The 19,204-nt window shown below is 41.6% G+C and overlaps 2 protein-coding genes across 8 annotated transcripts in view; one reads left to right on the top strand and one right to left on the bottom strand.

Moving 5' to 3' along the window:
• PPHLN1 (periphilin 1) overlaps positions 1-1,056 on the bottom strand; it is a 143,373-nt gene extending 142,317 nt beyond the window's left edge. For 3 of the 7 annotated variants that reach the window (XM_048836025.2, XM_075124411.1, XM_075124408.1), the window contains exon 1: positions 902-1,055. The gene's annotated coding sequence lies outside the window, so the exon portion shown is untranslated. Of the gene's footprint in view, positions 1-901 lie in introns of all 7 variants that reach the window. The other 4 variants (XM_075124413.1, XM_075124412.1, XM_048836028.2 and 1 more) reach the window with 3 other exon arrangements.
• Positions 1,056-18,478, top strand: ZCRB1 (zinc finger CCHC-type and RNA binding motif containing 1). The gene is made up of 8 exons (XM_048836031.2): positions 1,056-1,197; positions 9,801-9,888; positions 10,085-10,113; positions 12,799-12,910; positions 12,996-13,103; positions 15,879-15,991; positions 16,096-16,171; positions 17,558-18,478. The coding sequence occupies exons 2-8, from the start codon at positions 9,805-9,807 to the stop codon at positions 17,687-17,689; spliced, it is 654 nt and encodes a 217-aa protein (XP_048691988.1). The 5' UTR covers positions 1,056-1,197; positions 9,801-9,804; the 3' UTR covers positions 17,690-18,478.
• The last annotated feature ends 726 nt before the right edge of the window (positions 18,479-19,204 follow it).

Raw genomic sequence — 19,204 nt, forward strand, 5'->3', positions numbered from 1 at the left:
TTTCTGATGGATTTTAGAAAGAACGTAAATTCAGTTTAAAACAAGACTTAGCTGCAATATTAGACAAGACAAGAAATGCCATCACTTAGTTCCATAATTAGCCCTCCAAAGATCAGCAGCAAAGTTTGAACAGGAGACCTTCAGACCACCACAGACCTCTGTCACCTGGGGTGCTGGAACAATTTGTATACAGGAAGGTGTAGAGAGCTATTAAACCAATCTGTAAATACTGTATATGACAGAAACCACTTCAAACCAGCGGGTACTGCCGCACCCCTAGTTCCAGCACCTATGTCTACCATTTGAGCTAGCAAATACTTCGCAAGTGGTTTCCCCAGCTGTTTGGTACCAACAGGAAGGCAGCGCTGGGAACACAGGTGCCTGGTCCTCTTTCCAGCTCTGGGGCTGGAGCAGGGGCTAGTGGTTGGAGCAGCGGTTACAGTCTGCCAAGCACCGCGCCTGGGTACCGACGCCTCAGGAGGCAGCGTGGTTACACGAAGGGTCTAACGTATGAGGCCTGGGTTCAGTCTCAGCTCTGCCCAAAGTGACCATCATCCGCCGAAGCCACATTATCCGTGGAACAGGCGTTGGGAGGCGCGGCCGCCCCGCGCTGGGGAGCGCGGTCAAGGGTGGGCCGCACTGACACCCCGGCCGTCAGGAGAGGAGAGCGGAGCTCGTGCGCTGCCTGCTCGGCGTGCTGCGAGCAAGCGGCTGCCGCGCTCCGGCCATCACAAGGGCAACGCAGGCTCGTCGGGAGCCGGGGCAGCCCTGGGTCGGAGCGGGGGCTCAAGCGGCTGCCGCTCGCCCTGGGGCGTGGGTCCCTCACGGGGCTGTGCACGCGGGACCAGAAAAACCGGAAACTACCCACTCAACCGACCGTAGCACCGCCTCGCGCACTTACCCCCCACGCGCCGGCTCGTGGTGTTTCTGCCCTGAAGCGACAGCGGGCCCGGTTCGTGGTCCTAGGCCACTTCCGGCGCTTTTCGTGATGTAACCGGCAATACCCGCCTGCCGGCTAGCATTCGCTCGCCCGTTATTGGTTGCAGAATGTGTTTATTTCGTGCGTTCCCGGAAGGGCGCCGCAGGAGGAGCGGGGACGATGAGCCCGCTCTCAGCGCGCCCGGCGAAAGGAGGAAACGGCTAGGAGTAATGTCTTCCCACCCCGCCTGAGCTGCTTCACCGGCAGCTCCGCGTGAGGTGGGTGCGGGGGTTCCGCGCGAATCCCGCCCCGGGCTGACGGCGGCGTTTTGGTTTGCCCTCGTCTGGCGGAGATTGGGGGGGGGGCGGGGCTGCGTCTCACTCCTACCCTCTCCAAGGGACTTGAATGACTTTCCCCCCCCCCAACCCGTCCCCGAGGGGCCAGAGCCGAGGTCCCAGCCCTGCTGATCAGAGCTCCTATTGCCAGTGACTTCCAAGGGAACCCGGGGCTGTAACGGTGTAGCCCCGAGCGGTACAGCCTTGCGTTATATCAGCATAACGACGCTTTAGATCGGTGTAGCTAGGAAGGGGAACAAGCAATATGAGTATAACTCTGTACTGGTGTAACTGTGTCCATGCTAAGGCTCTTACTGGTATGGCTAATTTCCTTTGGTTAGGGATTTGGGTTTCCTTCTTGAAATAATCACATTGGTAAAACATTCAAGTCCTAAGGGCCTTGAACCAGGGTAGCAGTTCATTTAAAGGCAGGAACGACAACGTTATGGGTTAGGGTAGGAACTATTCATGCAGCATGTGAGTTTCTGAGAGGGTTGTAAAGACTAGAGGATGTTTGGTTTATAGTTCAGACACAGAAAGAAACCCCCTACATCAGGGATGTATCTGCAGTAGGGAAATGTTGAACTTGTAATTCATTTCCTCTGTTGATAGAGAAGCTGTAGTGCAGAGAGAACTCTGATGCTTTTACCACCCTCAGAGTTAGCCCTTCCCAGAGTGTGGTTAATGACACTGTGGTAACCTGAGACCCATCTGCTATAGTCTCCACTGTGGTAACCTGAGACCCATCTGCTAGAGCTGAGTCCATGGGCAACTAAGGGTTCCTGGCTGTGAATTGCAAGCAGATATAGACATCTCCCTATAGTCTGGATTTAGGCACCTGAGTGTGAGGGGGACAGAGCGTAGGATACTTAACTCAGGCTTTGCAGATCCCAGTCTTGTTCCAGAGATTTCCTGGGTGCCTTCTAGTTAGGCATTGCAACACCTAAAAGTCCCTTTGTGTATCTGGGCCTTAGATGCTTTGTGCCTGAGTTCCCCATCTTTAAAATGGAGATAATAGCATTTTCCTATCTCACATGGATGTTATGAGGATAAATACATTTAAAGACTGTGAGTTGCTCAGATGTTGTTATGGTAATGGGGACCATATAAGTATCTTAGATAGATATGTGTAAATAACTACATCAGGTGCAGAGAGACAAGGTGGGTGAGGTAATATCTTTTATTGGACCAACTACTGTTGGTGAGAGAGACAACTAACTCAGTTTCCCAGATCTGAAGAGAGCTCTGTAAGCTCAAAAGCTTCTCTCTCTCACCGACAGAAGTTGGTCCAATAAAAGATATTACCTCACCCACCTTCTCTCTCTAATATCCTGGGACCAACGTGGCTAAAACAACACTGGATACATCAGGTGCAACATTCCAGGTTCCAGTTTTGATGATTTGGCGGAGATCCAAGCTATGGCTGAATACATTCTCATGGTATACTGTAGACGCACCTGCCAACATCGGGGATGCACTTCCACAAGGGGGCTTTGACACAAGCCCGTCACAAGTACACTGGGGGAAGATGGCATCAGCAGGGCATTTGCAGCTGAGAGTAGAACAGGTGCTTTAACCCTGGTGCTGAGCACTGTTATTTACTCATGTTGCTCAAAAGCAAGAGCAAACAATTGTCCCAAAGACTACCTCGTCCCACTGGGATGAGACGGAGATGCAATAATGCAAACCTTGTCCTGATCTACCAGTACTGGCTTCACACTATGCAACTTGAGCCGTTGAGTCTTGCTTGATAACTTCCTTCACCTCAATTAGCTAAGCACAACTGCTGCCCTGCATCTTCACTGCCTGTGTTAGCCATCATTTTCAGGGTTCTCGTTGGACATGTCCACCTTGCATAATGTCCAAAGCGATGTTTTGGACCAGCCTTCATCGCTGATGGCATAGTTCCAACAAGCAATCCCCTACTTCAGATGTTACACCCCTCCACCATCATGGGGTACAGGTCAGACTCTGTGGGGAGCTCAATGATAAGCGCACCCATAATCAGCTGAAGCGAAAGTTCAATGTCCTGGCATTTCGCGATCATGAGGCATATTATAGCCAAGTGGTGGATGATGATGAACTTGGCTTAGCCAGGGAGACTTAAAGCCAGCATTCCATACAATCCACAATCTCAGCCATCAAGAGTTAGTTGTGAATGTCATCTTGAACAACAGCCAAGGCCATCCATGTAAAATAGGTGACGATATCCTCTCACGCTGGCTTGAACGTTATTACAGCGCCCTGAACCACCCTCCAGATGCTGCTTGCTCAGAGCTGGATGATTTGGCAGCCACTGTGATATAAGATCCAGACACTTGTACTGACTCACCAACATTGGATGAAGTGAAATGTGCCATCTGCAAACTGAAAAACAGATGCACAGCCAGTGCTGATGGCATTCCCCCAGAGCTGCTAAAATGCACTATTGACCCAGTAGCAGAATTATTTCTGGCCATCTTTCACCTGGTGTGGAGAACTGAAACCTTGCCAACTGCCTTGGAAGGACAATATTGTGATCTCACTTTATAAGGGCAAGGGACTGTGCACTGAATGTAAGAGCTACATGCTGATCACCTTTTTGTCTGTGCCAGGGAAGGTGTTTGCACAAGTTCTGCTGGCACATTTGGAGCCCCTGCTACATCAGAAATGTTGCCCCTAACCGTTAGGCTTTATGAGGAACAGGTTCACATTAGATGCTGTTTTGGCCCTCTGCTTGTTGTCAGAGATACATCACGAGTTCAAGAATCCCTTGCACGTGCTGTATGTCGATCTTAAGGCTGCATTTGATTCAGCTGACCGAATCACACTCTGGAAGGCCTTAAAGGGCAGAGGTGCCCTAACCACTCTGCTGGACTTGATTAGCGAGCTGCATAAAGGAACTGCTGCTCATATACATCTTGGGAATTGGATATTTGGCATCTTTTAAATCAGTATCTGGTGTCAGACAGGGCTGTTCCCTGGCCCTGCACACTTGTCAGGCAATGAATTTCATAATGCAGTGTTCCATCAAATCCATAGCCATTAAGACAGGTGATCTTTCACTCTTAGACAGTAGTGAGCAACCTGCATCCCACAGGCTGCAAGACAATTCTGTTTACATTGACCATCTGCAGGCATGGCCACCTGCAGCTCCCATTGGCCAGGAACGGTGAACCACAGCCTCTGGGAGCTGCAGGTGGCCATGCCTGCGGACGGTCAATGTAAACAAACTGTCTCGCAGCCCACCATAATATTCTATGATTCTATGATTCAGCATATTAACCTGATGGGCCACAGGTTTCCCACCACTGCTCTTAGACCTTGACTATGCAGATGATGCTGTTCTTCTAGTACAGAGCCCTGTCAGGTTTCGCAAGGCACTCCAGCAAATGGAGGAGGCATTGGCTAAGGATGGCCTCCATGTTAAGTGGTCAAAGACAAATCTGCAAAATCTAGCGTCAAATCCACCCACAACCCTACTCTCTTTGAATAATGACTGTTGAAGCACTTTCTAGCTTTTGCTATTTGGGTTCTATACTCATCAGTTCCTCCAGCTCTCACATGGAGATTCTCCTCTGGATGGGCACTGCATTGTCTGTCCTGGGTCATTTACAACAAATATGGAATCAACATCATCTCAGCACAACAACCAAGTTCAGGATCTGTTTGAACTGTTTCCTCACCATACGGTTGCGAAACATGGACACTATGCTGCTCAGACTGGGCAAAGCTGGGGGCTTTGCCAATGTTGTATATTTGGCGTAAAGTGGAATGGCTTTATCTGTAATGCAAATGTTTATGGTTGCTCCAATCTACAGACTCCTGGGGCCATTGTCTGCAGATGGTGTCTTACACTTTTCTGACATGTTGCGAGAATGCCACTAGACATTCCAATGAATGCTAGGATAAAATTCCACTAACCGAGGAATGGAGGCAGCCCAGAGGCAGACCCCCTATTATGTGGGTGCATCAAGTCTGTTCCGACATTAGACTCTCGGCCCATCAAGCTCTTGTGACTGCACAGGAACGGACCAAATGGCGTACGATCACTGCTGCCGATGGTTTGGCTAAGCATTGAAGAAGAAGATATACTGGGTGCAGACAGATCCAGAAGGCAGGATGGTTGATGGTATCACAAAGCAAATAAAATACAGAAGGGGAATCAAGGCAGAAGAACTTGTATCCAAAATTGGTTGGCCTGAACATAGATTAGTTCAGCAGTGAATGTGGGTTGTTTAAACTGGTCATAGGCCAAGTGTAAAAAAGTTAGGTTGTGACTCAACAAATCGGTCAGAATCTTGACCTTATTATTCTGCATCTCAGTAAGGCTTTATCCCTAACTTGAAAAAGTCAAACTTATACTGAAAGACATTTTCAAATTTTGCTTCTAAGTCACAAAAGGTAATAGCAAATTCAAGCTTTTGCAGATGCCTTGGAGGCATCCATGAACTATTTTGGTGGTATCTACAGTGTATCCTGGGACAGAGTACTGAACTCAGTGAATTAAATTTAGAGTTTGGCTGTCACCCATTTGAAGTATATTGCAAAAAACTGAGTTAGGCCTAGTATTAAGGAGATCAGCTATAGGCACATTTGTGTGCACATTGTATTTCAAAATTGACTCCACTGGTGGAAGTCTCTGTCTTTTAGAAGGGCCTCTTCTAATTTGAGGTTTTGCAAAAACTAGAAGGTGCAATCCTGGAAGGCACAGTAATGAAAGACAATCCTGTCCCTGATGTCCAAAAGCTAATCCTTCAGGGATGAGAAATATGAAAGGGTTGATGTCACAGAGTGATTGGCTGTTTAAGGAAGTTGGGCTTAGCCCCACCTGTGACTAATCATCAGTCTCCCAGCTCAGGCTGAGACAAGTGTTCAGATGATAACTTGATCATCACCTGCTCCTCGTAAAAGCCAGCAGGTAGCTCAGTTGAGCTTGAGAAGTGCAGGGAACAGGTAGGTTCTTGGAGGAGAAAAAGCCTAGTTCATGTGATTCTCCGGCAGATAGACTGCAGAGTGTTATCTTGAAAGGAGTAGATTAACACCTGCAGAAGACCCCAGGTCACGGGGAAAGGATGTGATTGATATGTTGAACTTGTGTTAAATAGTTTTATTATGAAAAAATAAAACTGACTACCTGAAGAAAAAAAGAGATTGGAGTCCTAATCAAAATCTAGGCTAGTCGTCTTCTGTATGAGAGGGTTTAAACTGCTAGCCAGGTGGACATAAACCATAATAATACTTGGGTGTTAAAATTTTTACTTAGCTTTGAAATAAATTTGAATATTAGCTCTGACTGTCTTAGTGTGGTGGTGGGAGTGGCATTTTAGTTTTTAGTAAAGCAAGAACAAAACTAACCATATAAGCCCAAATGAACCAGGCACACTTGAAACAAGAGGAAAAACCCCAAAGGCCCTGGCACACTCGTCCTAAACAGCAGAAGGCTGAGAAATACCTTTGGACAGCAACAAAATTTAATGAACTTGAAAAAGTGAGAACAGAACCCAAAATCTGGGACAGCTGAGTTTAGTTGGATGGCTATATTTGAAGTCCTAGCTGCCTGTAGACAAGACATATGAAAAAGATTTTCTAGCTTGCTATTGCTAAAAATATTGTGTTCTATAACATGCAGTTGCTGTCCTTCGTGTGAAATGTATAACAATTGCCTATGAATAATTAGTACACTAAGACAAGAAAAAAGTAAAATACATAGATTGTTGCACAGGTTCTGCACCCCGAGCTTGCCAAGTGGTTGTCGCCCAATCAAGCTGTCTAATGTTTGTCAGCCTGCAGACCATTGTTCTGCTCACTAAAATGAGACCTGCTGGGAGGAGTCACAAGTTGTAGGAGAGTTTAGCTTATGGTTTTCTCACCATCCATGGAACAAACTTTACACATTCTTCTCCCTGCCCCCCATATGGCAGAGATACATAATGCAAAATCAGGATAGCTTTTAACATTTCCTTTGAATACACCACTTTGTGTCTGGATAACCACATCTTATGGCCATCTATTTGGAAGGCATGGTGCCAGGTCAGATTGGTTAGTCTGGACTTAGGACATTTAATGCCAGGCAACAAGGAAGTATAGGATTATGTGGGCAGCCTACATAGCACCACAAGTAACATCTGTCCTTCATTGTGAACCTCTTCTGTGTTTTTATTTGCATAACCTTTGTCACCTCATATACTTGTGCCAAAAGAAATACAGTCCCTATACAGGGAAGGGAAGGAAAGGAAAACTCAAAGCTCAGTCAGTAGCTGCCACCCATACAGGTTGCATTGCAGCAAGCACGTAGGAAATGAAGGGAAAAGCACTTGGGAAATCAGTGTGTTATAGGAATTTACTCTCCACAAGTTGATGAAGCAGAGTGCTAGAAAATATCCATTAAAAAGAAAAGGAGTACTTGTGGCACCTTAGAGACCAACCAATTTATTAGAGCATAAGCTTTCGTGAGCTATAGCTCACTTCATCGGATACAGACTAACATGGCTGCTACTCTGAAACCAGAAAATATCCAGGGTTTGATTATGGTGTGGCAATAGTCATTCCTTAGTTAAGGGTGAAACTAGCCTCCCTTTATAAATCTGTATTTATTTTTTAAGATGTTCTCCTGGCAACATCTGCAAAAAGAAACCAATCTCCCTTAAATATCACTAATTGTATAGATAGTACAGGGTAGATATTTGCTGGGAAATTCTGAGGGAAAAATCAGAAACAGTAAGTTTTTCAAAATTTGTCATTGATTTTTTTTAAATTTTTTCTCCATAAATCTTTTTGACTTGTATTTTATTGACCTAGAAACTCCATTTTTTTAAATTGTCCTGGGGAAGTCATTGATTTATAATAAATGCTACAGTAAGGTAGACAAGAAAGGAATTAACTGGGGTTTCATTAGAGAAGGTTTATGGCACAGGAAGGCTGGGAGAGGAGGGCCTGAGGCAGGCATGCCAAATCCACCAAAGAAAAAAAATGCAGAAATTGGACTCGTATTTGGCTTAATTGGCTTGTGAGTTGTTTGTCGGCTAGTTTTTGGTTTGTTACTTTTAACTTTTTTTTTTTTTTGATAGGCTACTGACGGGAGGAAACAATAAGCAGGAGCAAGGAGGGGAGAGAGTCGGGCTGCACAGTGGGCTCACCACAGTCCCAGACTGTATGCCAGGGGGGATCTAGTCACATAGAGTGTTAAGGTTCTTAGGGATTGGCTTGTTTTGGCCTTGTTTTGAAATGGGATTAGCTTTATTTTTGTCTTATTGTGAAAGTTGGGGTGCTTATTTACCGTGTGAAAGTTGGCAACTATGGCCTGAGGGGAACAGGGAAGTGTTCTCCCTCTCTCTCTTCTTCCTCCCCCTCCCCCTCCCCCCGCCAGCCAAAGAAGCAAGGAGGAACTAGGAAACTGTCCACCTATCTTGCTCTAGTGTTTAAAGGACACTTTGTTAATTAAGGACAGTTTGCCATTTTGGTATTCTTTATTTACTATTTTGTTCTGGATTTTGAATCAAGCCAAGACTGTACAAAAATGAGCCAGAAACAAGAAATGTTCTATGCAGAGTTGTGTGCCCCTTAAATGTCAGGATGGAGTGATTTGGTTGTTTTTTTTCCCCCTTTTCCTGTTACCTCCAACTACAACCTGGCCCACGCTCACACAGAGAGCTGTTTCCACATGTGCATATGCAGTTTTAAAAATAATTTATATTTTATAAACAACATAAAAATATAAATATGGTTGAGGGCAGAGAGAGAGGGAAAGGAATGGTAGAAGTGGTGATTGACCAAGAGAGATGGGACAGGACTGGGTTGCAAGAAGCTGTGCTACCTAGTCTCCTACCTCCAGAGCCTCCTGTGTGGAGAAGGGAGTGTATGTAGGAGAGATGCAGATCCCTAAAGAAAGGGGGGAAAGGAAAATACTGAGTTCCAGGGAGATGTAGATGCAGGTATATAGGAGTGTCAGTTACAAGGAGGTGAAAGAAAAGCATAACTGTTTGTTTGGTACTATAAATAACTGTGCTAATTTTTAAAGTTAATGAATTAATAATTGGGAAAAAAACCAATAAGGTATTGGCTTGAAGAGATTTGTTGTTTATCTTATCAGTGTGGATTTCTAATGTTGAACTCGGTTGACCTACATTTTGCATCCAGAGAGGCAAATCATCCAGTCCTTATTCAAACAATACTTTTATTAACTTCAGGACATGACCAAAATGTCTAATGATAAATGGAATAGTACCTGTTTTGTTTTAGCATGAAAGCTGAATTTATTTCACAAGTCATTCAAGGCTCATTTTAGTAATGCATAGCTTGTGCCAACTTTACTGAGTTTGTCCTGTCCTAGTTAATTTGTAAGTCATGAGCAGTAATACTGTTTTGATTTTTCCTTTACACTGTGGAACATGAAAGTGAACATTGATTTAATGTAAAACTGTGTAGGGAAATCGAAGCCACATTACTACCCACAGTTTTAACATATGACTGTCCAATATATATTTGGAACAGCTCATCTTTTTATTTTAAATTGAGATCACTTTATTGAACACAACTAGTTAATTTCTCTCTCTCTCCATTCCTAGAAAAATGAGTGGTGGGTTAGCACCAAGTAAAAGCACAGTTTATGTGTCCAACTTGCCCTTCTCTCTGACCAACAATGACTTATACAGGGTAAGCACATCTACTTGTAAAAGAAGTTTCATTATTTAGATTAATATAAATAATTATGTAGTTAATATAAATGCATTACGTAAAACGCATCATCTGTGCCATGTATATTTTAAACATTTGTGAACTATGTCATTTTGTTACAGTATTTGATTTAACAACAGACTGCTAAACCTATATGTTACGCTCTTTGTTTCAGATTTTTTCCAAGTATGGGAAAGTTGTTAAGTAAGTATAAACATGGTCTGGCATGTTGTTTTTCTTCAAGTTTGTGTCCAATGTTTAGTGCTTTTTCTTCCTCTATGTACTTTATGCACTTAAAATTTATTTTAAGAATGAAGTAGGGAACTGTATTGTGTATTTTTCCATATTTAATACAGGGTAAGTTTAATTGCCCTCTTGTAACAGTTGGGAGTTTCTTGTAGTCACACTCATGATATAAGTATACATCAGAGACTGATAGTGCTCTGAAAGTCAATTCTCTGGAGCAAGCAGGATATTGTTATGTACTAGGATGCTTCTCACTGAAGTGCTTTAAATAAGACTTTTCTTTTACTAACCTTCCTCCTCACAAGTGTGGACATAAGACAGTGCATTGTACAGTACATGCATCCATAAAGTATGAGTGGTAGAAACAAATGCTGCAGTAAGTTGTGAGATACTGGATCTTGAAAATCACATCACTCTGCTATAAATTCTCACTCCTTTCTCTTCTCCGTCATCAAATTTCCAGCCTGTCATGATTTTTTGCAGCACTTGTAATATCTCAAGAATTCTTAGAGCTAGAACCAATACTATCAAAAAGCTTGGAATTGTGCTTTCAAATGACAGAGTAACAGCTTGTAAAAAAGTAGCTGCTCAAAGCATTTTAGAGGTGAAGTGTTTGGGGGTGTGGAAAATCAGGATAAGAATAACAACATGAGTTCAGGGTCCAATATTTTACCACATGTCATGGCTAGAAACACACTATATGACTTTAGACATTTTAAAAATGAGTAGACACTTCTCAGTACTAGCCCTGGGCCAGTGATCAGGCATTTAAAAATGAGATTGATCTCACTAGGATCATAGCAAAATGCAGCCAGCTGGTATTAGCTCTTAGTCTCAAAATAGACTCTGAGGCATTGAAGAAAGAGAGTTGTAGCTTCAAGTCTCCAGCCCCTTATCAGGAAGATAAACTTACCAATACTTTAAAATGTAAACCATAATAAAATACATTTTCAGTATACCTTCACAATCAGTAGGAAATGCCCATCAAACCACAGGCAGTAGAAAAAATAACTTCTAATTTATTAGAAGTTAGTGGGAAACCTTAACTGGGTATGCTTAGTATAAAAAGGAGCCCATTTCTTTCTTTCTCAAAATGGAGGCTCCTGCTTCATCTCAGGACATAAGGAAACACTGAACTGTCTCTCTTTGTCACTTGAAGATTATAAAGTCCCAAGCAGCCCTTTTTCCTTAGGAAAAAAATTAGAAAAATTAAAGGGGTGAAAATGGTACAGACTGAACCAGGGACAAAATAAGTAAGAAGCCCAGTGGAGCATGCGTTGGCTGCTTCTCCTATTTGTATCTTTCTGATCAACACCAAAATGACTGATCTGACACGTGGGGGCCTTAAGTTGGAAGCTCACCATTCAGAAATGGGTTCCACAAACTGTTAAGCCCAGATAGTAATTAGTCTTCAAGCTTTATTATTCAATGTGATTCAATTCACTCTTTATAATGCAATTTTTTAATACCACAAGAGTGCTTTTCTTTGTCCGGCCCTGTCAGAGAAAATCTGTGTGCTTTTTATATCTGCTATTAGAAGCACATCCACATTTTATCTGTACCTCTCCTTAAAAAGTGTGTGTGTGTTTTGCTGCTCACAGCTATGTTCCCTCTAAGCTGCGCTGCTGCCCAAGAGTCAATCAAGTGCCGTGCACATCTGGCAACGTGTGTTCAAGTGCCCCTCCCCCACTGCTCTGCAGCTGCATTGCTCCTGCCCTCTGCCTTGGAACCCCTGGCAAGCTGCTCCTGGGACCCTCCTGCTTCCTGTGCAGAGCGAAGGGGAGGGGAGGGCAGGGCACTGATGTCAGGGCATCCTCCTCCCCCCTGCCCATGTACCCCATCTCCACAGAATGTGGGATGGGGGACAAGGCTCAGGAGCAGGACAGCTGCTGCGGTCTGAACGAGCTTTCTGGTGAGGGCCTCTCTGCTTAAAGAGACAGCTCACGGTCTATCATACACTTCCCCAGCAGCCAGCACACAGACACTGTCTCTGTGTCTCACACATACAAGTATGTGTACACACAAACACAGACACACACACACTCTGTCTCTGAATCACATACACTGTCACACATGCACACGCAGTCTCAGTCAGTCTCTCTCTCTTTCTCTCACAGACACACACACACACACACTCTGTCTCTCTCTCACACACACATCCCAACACGTACTTGTGGTGGTGGTGTTGTTACTTCTTGGTACTTCCTGCAATGCACATATATTCTCTGTAATTTTATTCTTTCAAAGTGCTGTTGTTTAAATTTTTTCACTGGTCTATGCATTTCATAATTTTATTTCTCTCTTATGCCTAAATTTAATTTTTTGAGTAGTGAGTTCTCAAATGCCTTACCTGTCCTAGCTGGAGTAATTATCCCTCTGGTAACTTTTTAAAAAATATATATTATATCTAGGTTTTTTTGTTTCTATTGGTGGTGCACATCCGCACATTATCTCGATATTGGTGCAAATAACAAAATTCATTCTGCACATGGATGGAAAAAATTACAGGGAACATTGGCTCACTGTGTAACTAACAATTATATTTAATATAAAGCTGAGACTTGTGGGTATTTATAAGTAATGAAAAATGGCTTGATAAGATTTTTCCCCTATTGGGTAACTTTGTTATATGTTTATTTTCAGAGTTACTATTATGAAGGACAAAGACACCAGGAAGAGTAGAGGAGTTGCATTTATTTTGTTTTTGGATAAAGAATCGGCACAAAACTGTTCTCGGGCGCTTAACAACAAACAAGTAAGCTACAGAAAAATGCCATAGCAAAATAGGGAGAGTTCAGATTTCTCAAATATGGACTCAGGTTTTTTTCCTTTTGGTTTAGTTATTTGGAAGAGTGATAAAAGCAAGTATTGCTATTGACAATGGAAGAGCAGCAGAATTCATCCGTAGACGTAACTACTTCGATAAATCTAAATGTTATGAATGTGGGGTGAGTAAATTACATGATGGATCTAATATAAATGTTTCCATCTTTGTTCTTGGTATATGTTGTCACTAGTCTTGCCCCACATATATCACATCATTCCCTGTGGTAGCATCATGAAGCTCACATCTACATTTTCTCCACTTCAGCAATGATTCTAGCCTGGACTTCTCTGGGTATTTGAGCCTTCCAGAAATATAACTACCTGGTAACTATAAACATATGTGCTGATGTGCAATCAGCACTGTAATATTATAATCAATACATCTAATGCTGTATTACAAACAAAAGTATATATTTTTTGTTTCATAACAACTGTGCTTTCTTCTACACCTCTGAAACTTCTTGATGCATTTGGAGAGGAGAAATGTAAATTATACAAACCAGCCTGTGTAGCCTTTATTTTAAACTGAATTAATTGATAGTTCTGTGGTAAATTACAGTGAGACCAGCTCCTGATGCTACAGTTTAAAGATAAATAGGGTGGAGATTTGGAGGCTCTAAGAACACACAAAGAATGAAGACAGTAACCACAAACACCTTACAAGTAAAAATTATAAGATTTACACAGTCTGAGAGAGAACATGCACTGGGCCAATGCCATATCCATACTCACGTACCCAAAGATTCCATAGAGTAGGGTAGATCTCTCAACAGATGGTCATCGAGACAGGGGTGGTTCCTGCTCAGGTCGTCCCAATGAAGTCTTCATTGGGTCTTCCCTTGGGGTCTTCCCAGCCGTACCCAACCAGAGAACCTCTTTTATATTGTTGTCCTGACCACACCTAACACTTTATGCATATGCATGAAGGTTTCAACTCTCTTTTCTTTATCTGTATTTCCACATACCATGAATATTGGGGTGCCCTGTTTTTCATAGGTTGTCTTACTTCATCTTTTTCTCATTAGCATCTATGCACAATGTTTCCTGCAGTCAAAGCAGGACATCCCATGATGTTATAATCAGGCATCTATACACCTACACTATAACATATTGCCCGTAACATCACTTATTGGCCCATTCTTTCCAGCCATCTTGTAACCTTACTGGCATAGGGTTATGTCAAGGTTCCTTCCCCACTCTGAACGCTAGGGTACAGATGTGGGGACCTGCATGAAAAACCTCCTAAGCTTATCTTTACCAGCTTAGGTCAAAACTTCCCCAAGGTACAAAATATTCCACCCTTTGTCCTTGGATTGGCCGCTACCACCACCAAACAAATACTGGTTACTGGGGAAGAGCTGTTTGGAAATGTCTTTCCCCCCAAAATACTTCCCAAAATCTTGCACTCCACTTCCTGGACAAGGTTTGGTAAAAAGCCTCACCAGTTTGCCTAGGTGACTACAGACCCAGACCCTTGGATCTTAAGAACAATGCACAATCCTCCCAACACTTGCACCCCCCCTTTCCTGGGAAATGTTGAATAAAAAGCCTCACCAATTTGCATAGGTGACTACAGACCCAAACCCTTGGATCTGAGAACAATGAAAAAGCATTCAGTTTTCTTACAAGAAGACTTTTAATAGAAATAGAAGTAAAGAAATCACCTCTGTAAAATCAGGATGGTAGATACCTTACAGGGTAATTAGATTCAAAAACATAGAGAACCCCTCTAGGCAAAACCTTAAGTTACAAAAAAGATACACAGACAGAAATAGTTATTCTATTCAGCACAATTCTTTTCTCAGCCATTTAAAGAAATCATAATCTAACACATACCTAGCTAGATTACTTACTAAAAGTTCTAAGACTCCATTCCTGGTCTATCCCCGGCAGAAACAGCATATAGACAGACAGAGACCCTTTGTTTCTCTCCCTCCTCCCAGCTTTTGAAAGTATCTTGTCTCCTCATTGGTCATTTTGGTCAGGTGCCAGCGAGGTTACCTTTAGCTTCTTAACCCTTTACAGGTGAGAGGAGCTTTCCCCTGGCCAGGAGGGATTTCAAAGGGGTTTACCCTTCCCTTTATATTTATGACAGGTTATTCTTAGGTTACTCACTCATGTCAAGCATTCAGAAGCCTACAGCCTAGTATGGCTAAGCTAAACTCTTACAGGCCTCAGCCTGTAGGCTTTGCATTCGAGCCATGCTTTACTTATGTACCTCCTAAATACTCATCAAGCATATACTTTTATAATTCTACAATTTAAATCTATTTAGCACACTGATTATGTATGAAATAGCCTATGAGTTGACCATAACACCAAATAACGCAATGATAAATGGATGATAAAATTAACTAATTGGATACAAGCATGTGAGGGAGAGGATAATTTTTTTTATGTATAACACCTATTTTCTATGGATTTAATTACATCTAAGTACTTCAGATTAAGCTAAGATTTTAAAAACTGAGTTTTGGATCATATTAATAATAGTTAATTAAATACCCATTCTTACCATCTGAAAACCAGAAATGTCATTGCTATCATGATTCTCTGAGCTCAGATACTGAGTACCATGTATGATCTTGAGTGTAGGTTACTCGTAAAAGCTGAATACACTAGCAACAGCCAAATAAAAATTTGTTGTTTTTCTTTATAGTTGATTTCGAAGCATAACTTGTGGCTAGCATACAATATCACTGCTAACTTTTCCCATTTCCAGGGTGAATCTGCAAGGAAGAATTTATTTTATTTGCATTCTACATACCAGTGCAAAATTCCTCTTCTTTTATTAAAACTGCTGCCATTTTGAACTGTTTAATGTTAATTTTCCTAAGGATATACTTAGTGCCATGTTTTTAATTGCTTCTATTTACCTATGTTTCTTTTTCTCTAAGGAAACAGGACACTTAAGTTATGCTTGTCCTAAAAATATGCTAGGAGAGCGTGAGCCTCCAAAAAAGAAAGAAAAGAAGAAAAGGAAGAAAATAGTTGAACAGGAAGAAGAACTGTATGGGCACCTACATTTAAATATCAACACTCTTTACTCTTATTGTACTGTCTTTTTAGAATGAAGTGCATCTATTTTATATTTTTACTTTTTATACTATTTAGTGAGGAAGAGGAAGAAAGTGAAGATGAGGGTGAAGATCCTGCACTGGATAGCCTCAGCCAGGCCATAGCTTTTCAGGTACTAAGTTGAATTACGCTATGTATCTTTGTTTCTAAATAATTTTTAAAGCAACTTCAAATAAAAATTACAAGCATCTAGACTATACTACACAGCAAAGAACTCTGTATCTATACTGCAACCCTCCTTTCTGTGGTATTCTGGAAAGTCATCCTCACCATTTTCTAATCTGTCCAAAACATGGTGAACATTGTCTTTTTTAATGCTGCAACCATGTCTAGCCCTTCCTAAAATCACTCCACTAGTTTGCTGTTGCCACCCATGTCAGATCCAGACTCCTCATTCTTACCTTCAAGGTTCTTCACAACTTTAGCTATCTCGACGTAGTCACTTCTGCTCCCCTAGCCCCTCTTGACTCCAGACATCATATTTGCTTAGCTCAATCTGGATGCCTCTTAAGAAGCCCTTTTTCAAGACTCCCTTATCAGTGTAACTTTATAGGATTTTAAAAAATCTAATCCATCATGAGGCACATACTAGATTCGCAAACCTTTTTTATTTAAGTTTATTCTGCTGTGAGGTTTAGTTCCATTATAGAGCCTGCATTGAAATTTGGATCTGTGTTCAGATTAAAAAATTCAGACACAAGTTCAGGGAGGTTCAGCCCTGTAATTATTAATTATTATTACGGTAATTCATAGATCTTAAGACCAGAAGTGATCATTAGATCATCTAGTCTGAAGTACATAAAATCCGCACCGGCCACCCACCTCCTCAAAAAAGCCCTTCACTAATGGAAAATAGCAGTCGAGAATGTAAACACCAAAGAGTCAGTAAATACTTCAGTACCCATGTGAGGTATGTATAATAATTGGGATGAGGGACTAGTCCTGCTAAAATCAGAACCAGCAAAACCTTCAGCCTTTACTTGAACAAAAGAACCTTTATTTTGGGAATGGACTGGTTTGTTCGTTCTTTCAGTGACAAAATCTCAGTTCCTTCTTGTTTCCAAGGCTTCTCTACTAATGTCAACCTACAATACAAAGTATACTTGGCTTCAAAGTTCGCATGTTCTAGGGTTTTCAATGTGTACTGTAGTCTTAAGGGTCATCTGTGTTTGCAAGTAGGTCAGTTCCTTACAGTGGTTGTTGGCAGTGGGTCTTCCTGCAGTGGTGCTGAAGACTGTTTACCCACTAGCATACAAGGGACAACATTGTTTTCAGTGTCATTTCAGAATTCATTCTGCCTTAGGTAATCAGTCCATTTAAGAATGCTAATGAACCCTAAAATATTTTTATTTAATTGTTATTCCAAAAGAGTCTAATGCAACTACTACTTGGTGTAATATTTAACGTGTGTGTATTACTGCATTTAATGGATTGCATAGTACCTATTACTTTTTATCAAAATAATAGCTATATTTTCCATTTTTAAATTGCATTGTAGCAAGCCAAAATTGAAGAAGAGCAGCAAAGATGGAAACAGACTGCAGGGGAACCTTCAACGTCTGACGATTCGAGAAGACCACGGATTAAAAAAAGTGCATATTTCAGTGATGAGGAAGAATTTAGCGACTGATTTATATATACATATATATGAGAGAGAGAGTGTACATTTGTACAGTATTACAGAGCTGTCTGGAATATAGCTTTGTTTTAGAGCTAAATAAAGTTGCTGCTAAAACTTCTGCTATTATAAATTAAACAAAAATACTAATTTCTAATAATATTTCTAATACAATGTCTGATTTCAGATATCATGTTTCTGAATTTTTAATTTTGGTTTAGCATCCTGAGTTAGACCGGGATCCTTCGGCATGTAACACTGAGGCCTTCATGTGAAATTTCAGCCCTGGGTAGAGGCTTGTGCACCACTTACGTTCTGTTAAGGCCTATCTGCAAGTGGAGCTTCAGTGATGTATAGGCCTTGCTTTGGTCCCTCCTCATGGGGCTGAATTTCACCCTTAGTGACCATTATTCTAAAGTGTAGGGTGATGTAATAGGATAACTGCAAAATAGAATCTAAATTGCCAACTGCTATGTTATAACTTTAGTCAGTGTTTGTGAAACAATTTAGCAAGTTGCTGTTATTCAAGAGGAACATTAAAAGGCTTTATTCTGTTTTTGTTCTGGATCTATGTACAGCTTTAGTAATTAATTATTCCATGTCATAAACCTATCACTGAAAATACAAACTTTCTGGGAGTCACAAAAGTTAAGTGAGATGTGGTGTTTATGAATGTTTACTGAAAATCTCCATGAGCATTTTTTTAAGATTGCTGGAAATTTTATTGGTGTTGCATTAGAGGAATACATGTATTTTTAATGAATATGCTTTCTTTTTTAAATAAATATTTGAAGACTCTCAGTGGGATGAGGGCTTGCTGCTGCACTGTTGTTCAAGTGTAGAGACATAGTATGACTTAATTACTAATTGTTTACAATGTCAGATCAAGGCTAGGTGACAGTACATGTGTTTCATGCTGGCAGTTCTCTATCTTGGTATTTATATTGTCCTCATCATTATGATCCCAGAATGCTAATAATATATAGTGCTTTTTTTAGAGCTTTATGTTCAAAGCACTTTACAAACACTATAACTTTTACAATGTAACTGGGAGGGAGGTAAGTATTATCTCCAATTTACAGATGTGGAAACTGAATAGAGAGAGCAAGTCCTTTGCCAAAGGCTACAAAGCAAGCCAGTGACAGAGCTTGAATTAGAAATCGGGACTTCTGTCTTGCTGCTGTAATTCCTTCAGACTACATTGCCTTGAAGGTATTTCATTAGTGAAAATTCTTCCCAGTTTAGTATGATGTCACTGCACTATGTATACTTTCTAATAAATATACAGACCAAATTGATTGGCACCTTTTTAAGAATCAAAACATACTGGCTCATAAAGTGTACTGAGGGTTCAGCAAGCTTGTTTTGTCACACAGCCCTAGTGACTTTTGCAGTAAGCTTGTACACTCACATGTGATCTCCCCTCCCCGTTCAGTTGATGACTTTGGATTCAGACACTTAGTTGAAATGTACCTGCAGGAGATGATCAATCTGGAAAGAATTTCTGTCTGTCTGTCCACACACATC

The sequence above is a fragment of the Caretta caretta genome, chromosome 1 (genome assembly GCF_965140235.1).
Source record: "Caretta caretta isolate rCarCar2 chromosome 1, rCarCar1.hap1, whole genome shotgun sequence".
Taxonomy (NCBI): Eukaryota; Metazoa; Chordata; order Testudines; family Cheloniidae; genus Caretta; species Caretta caretta.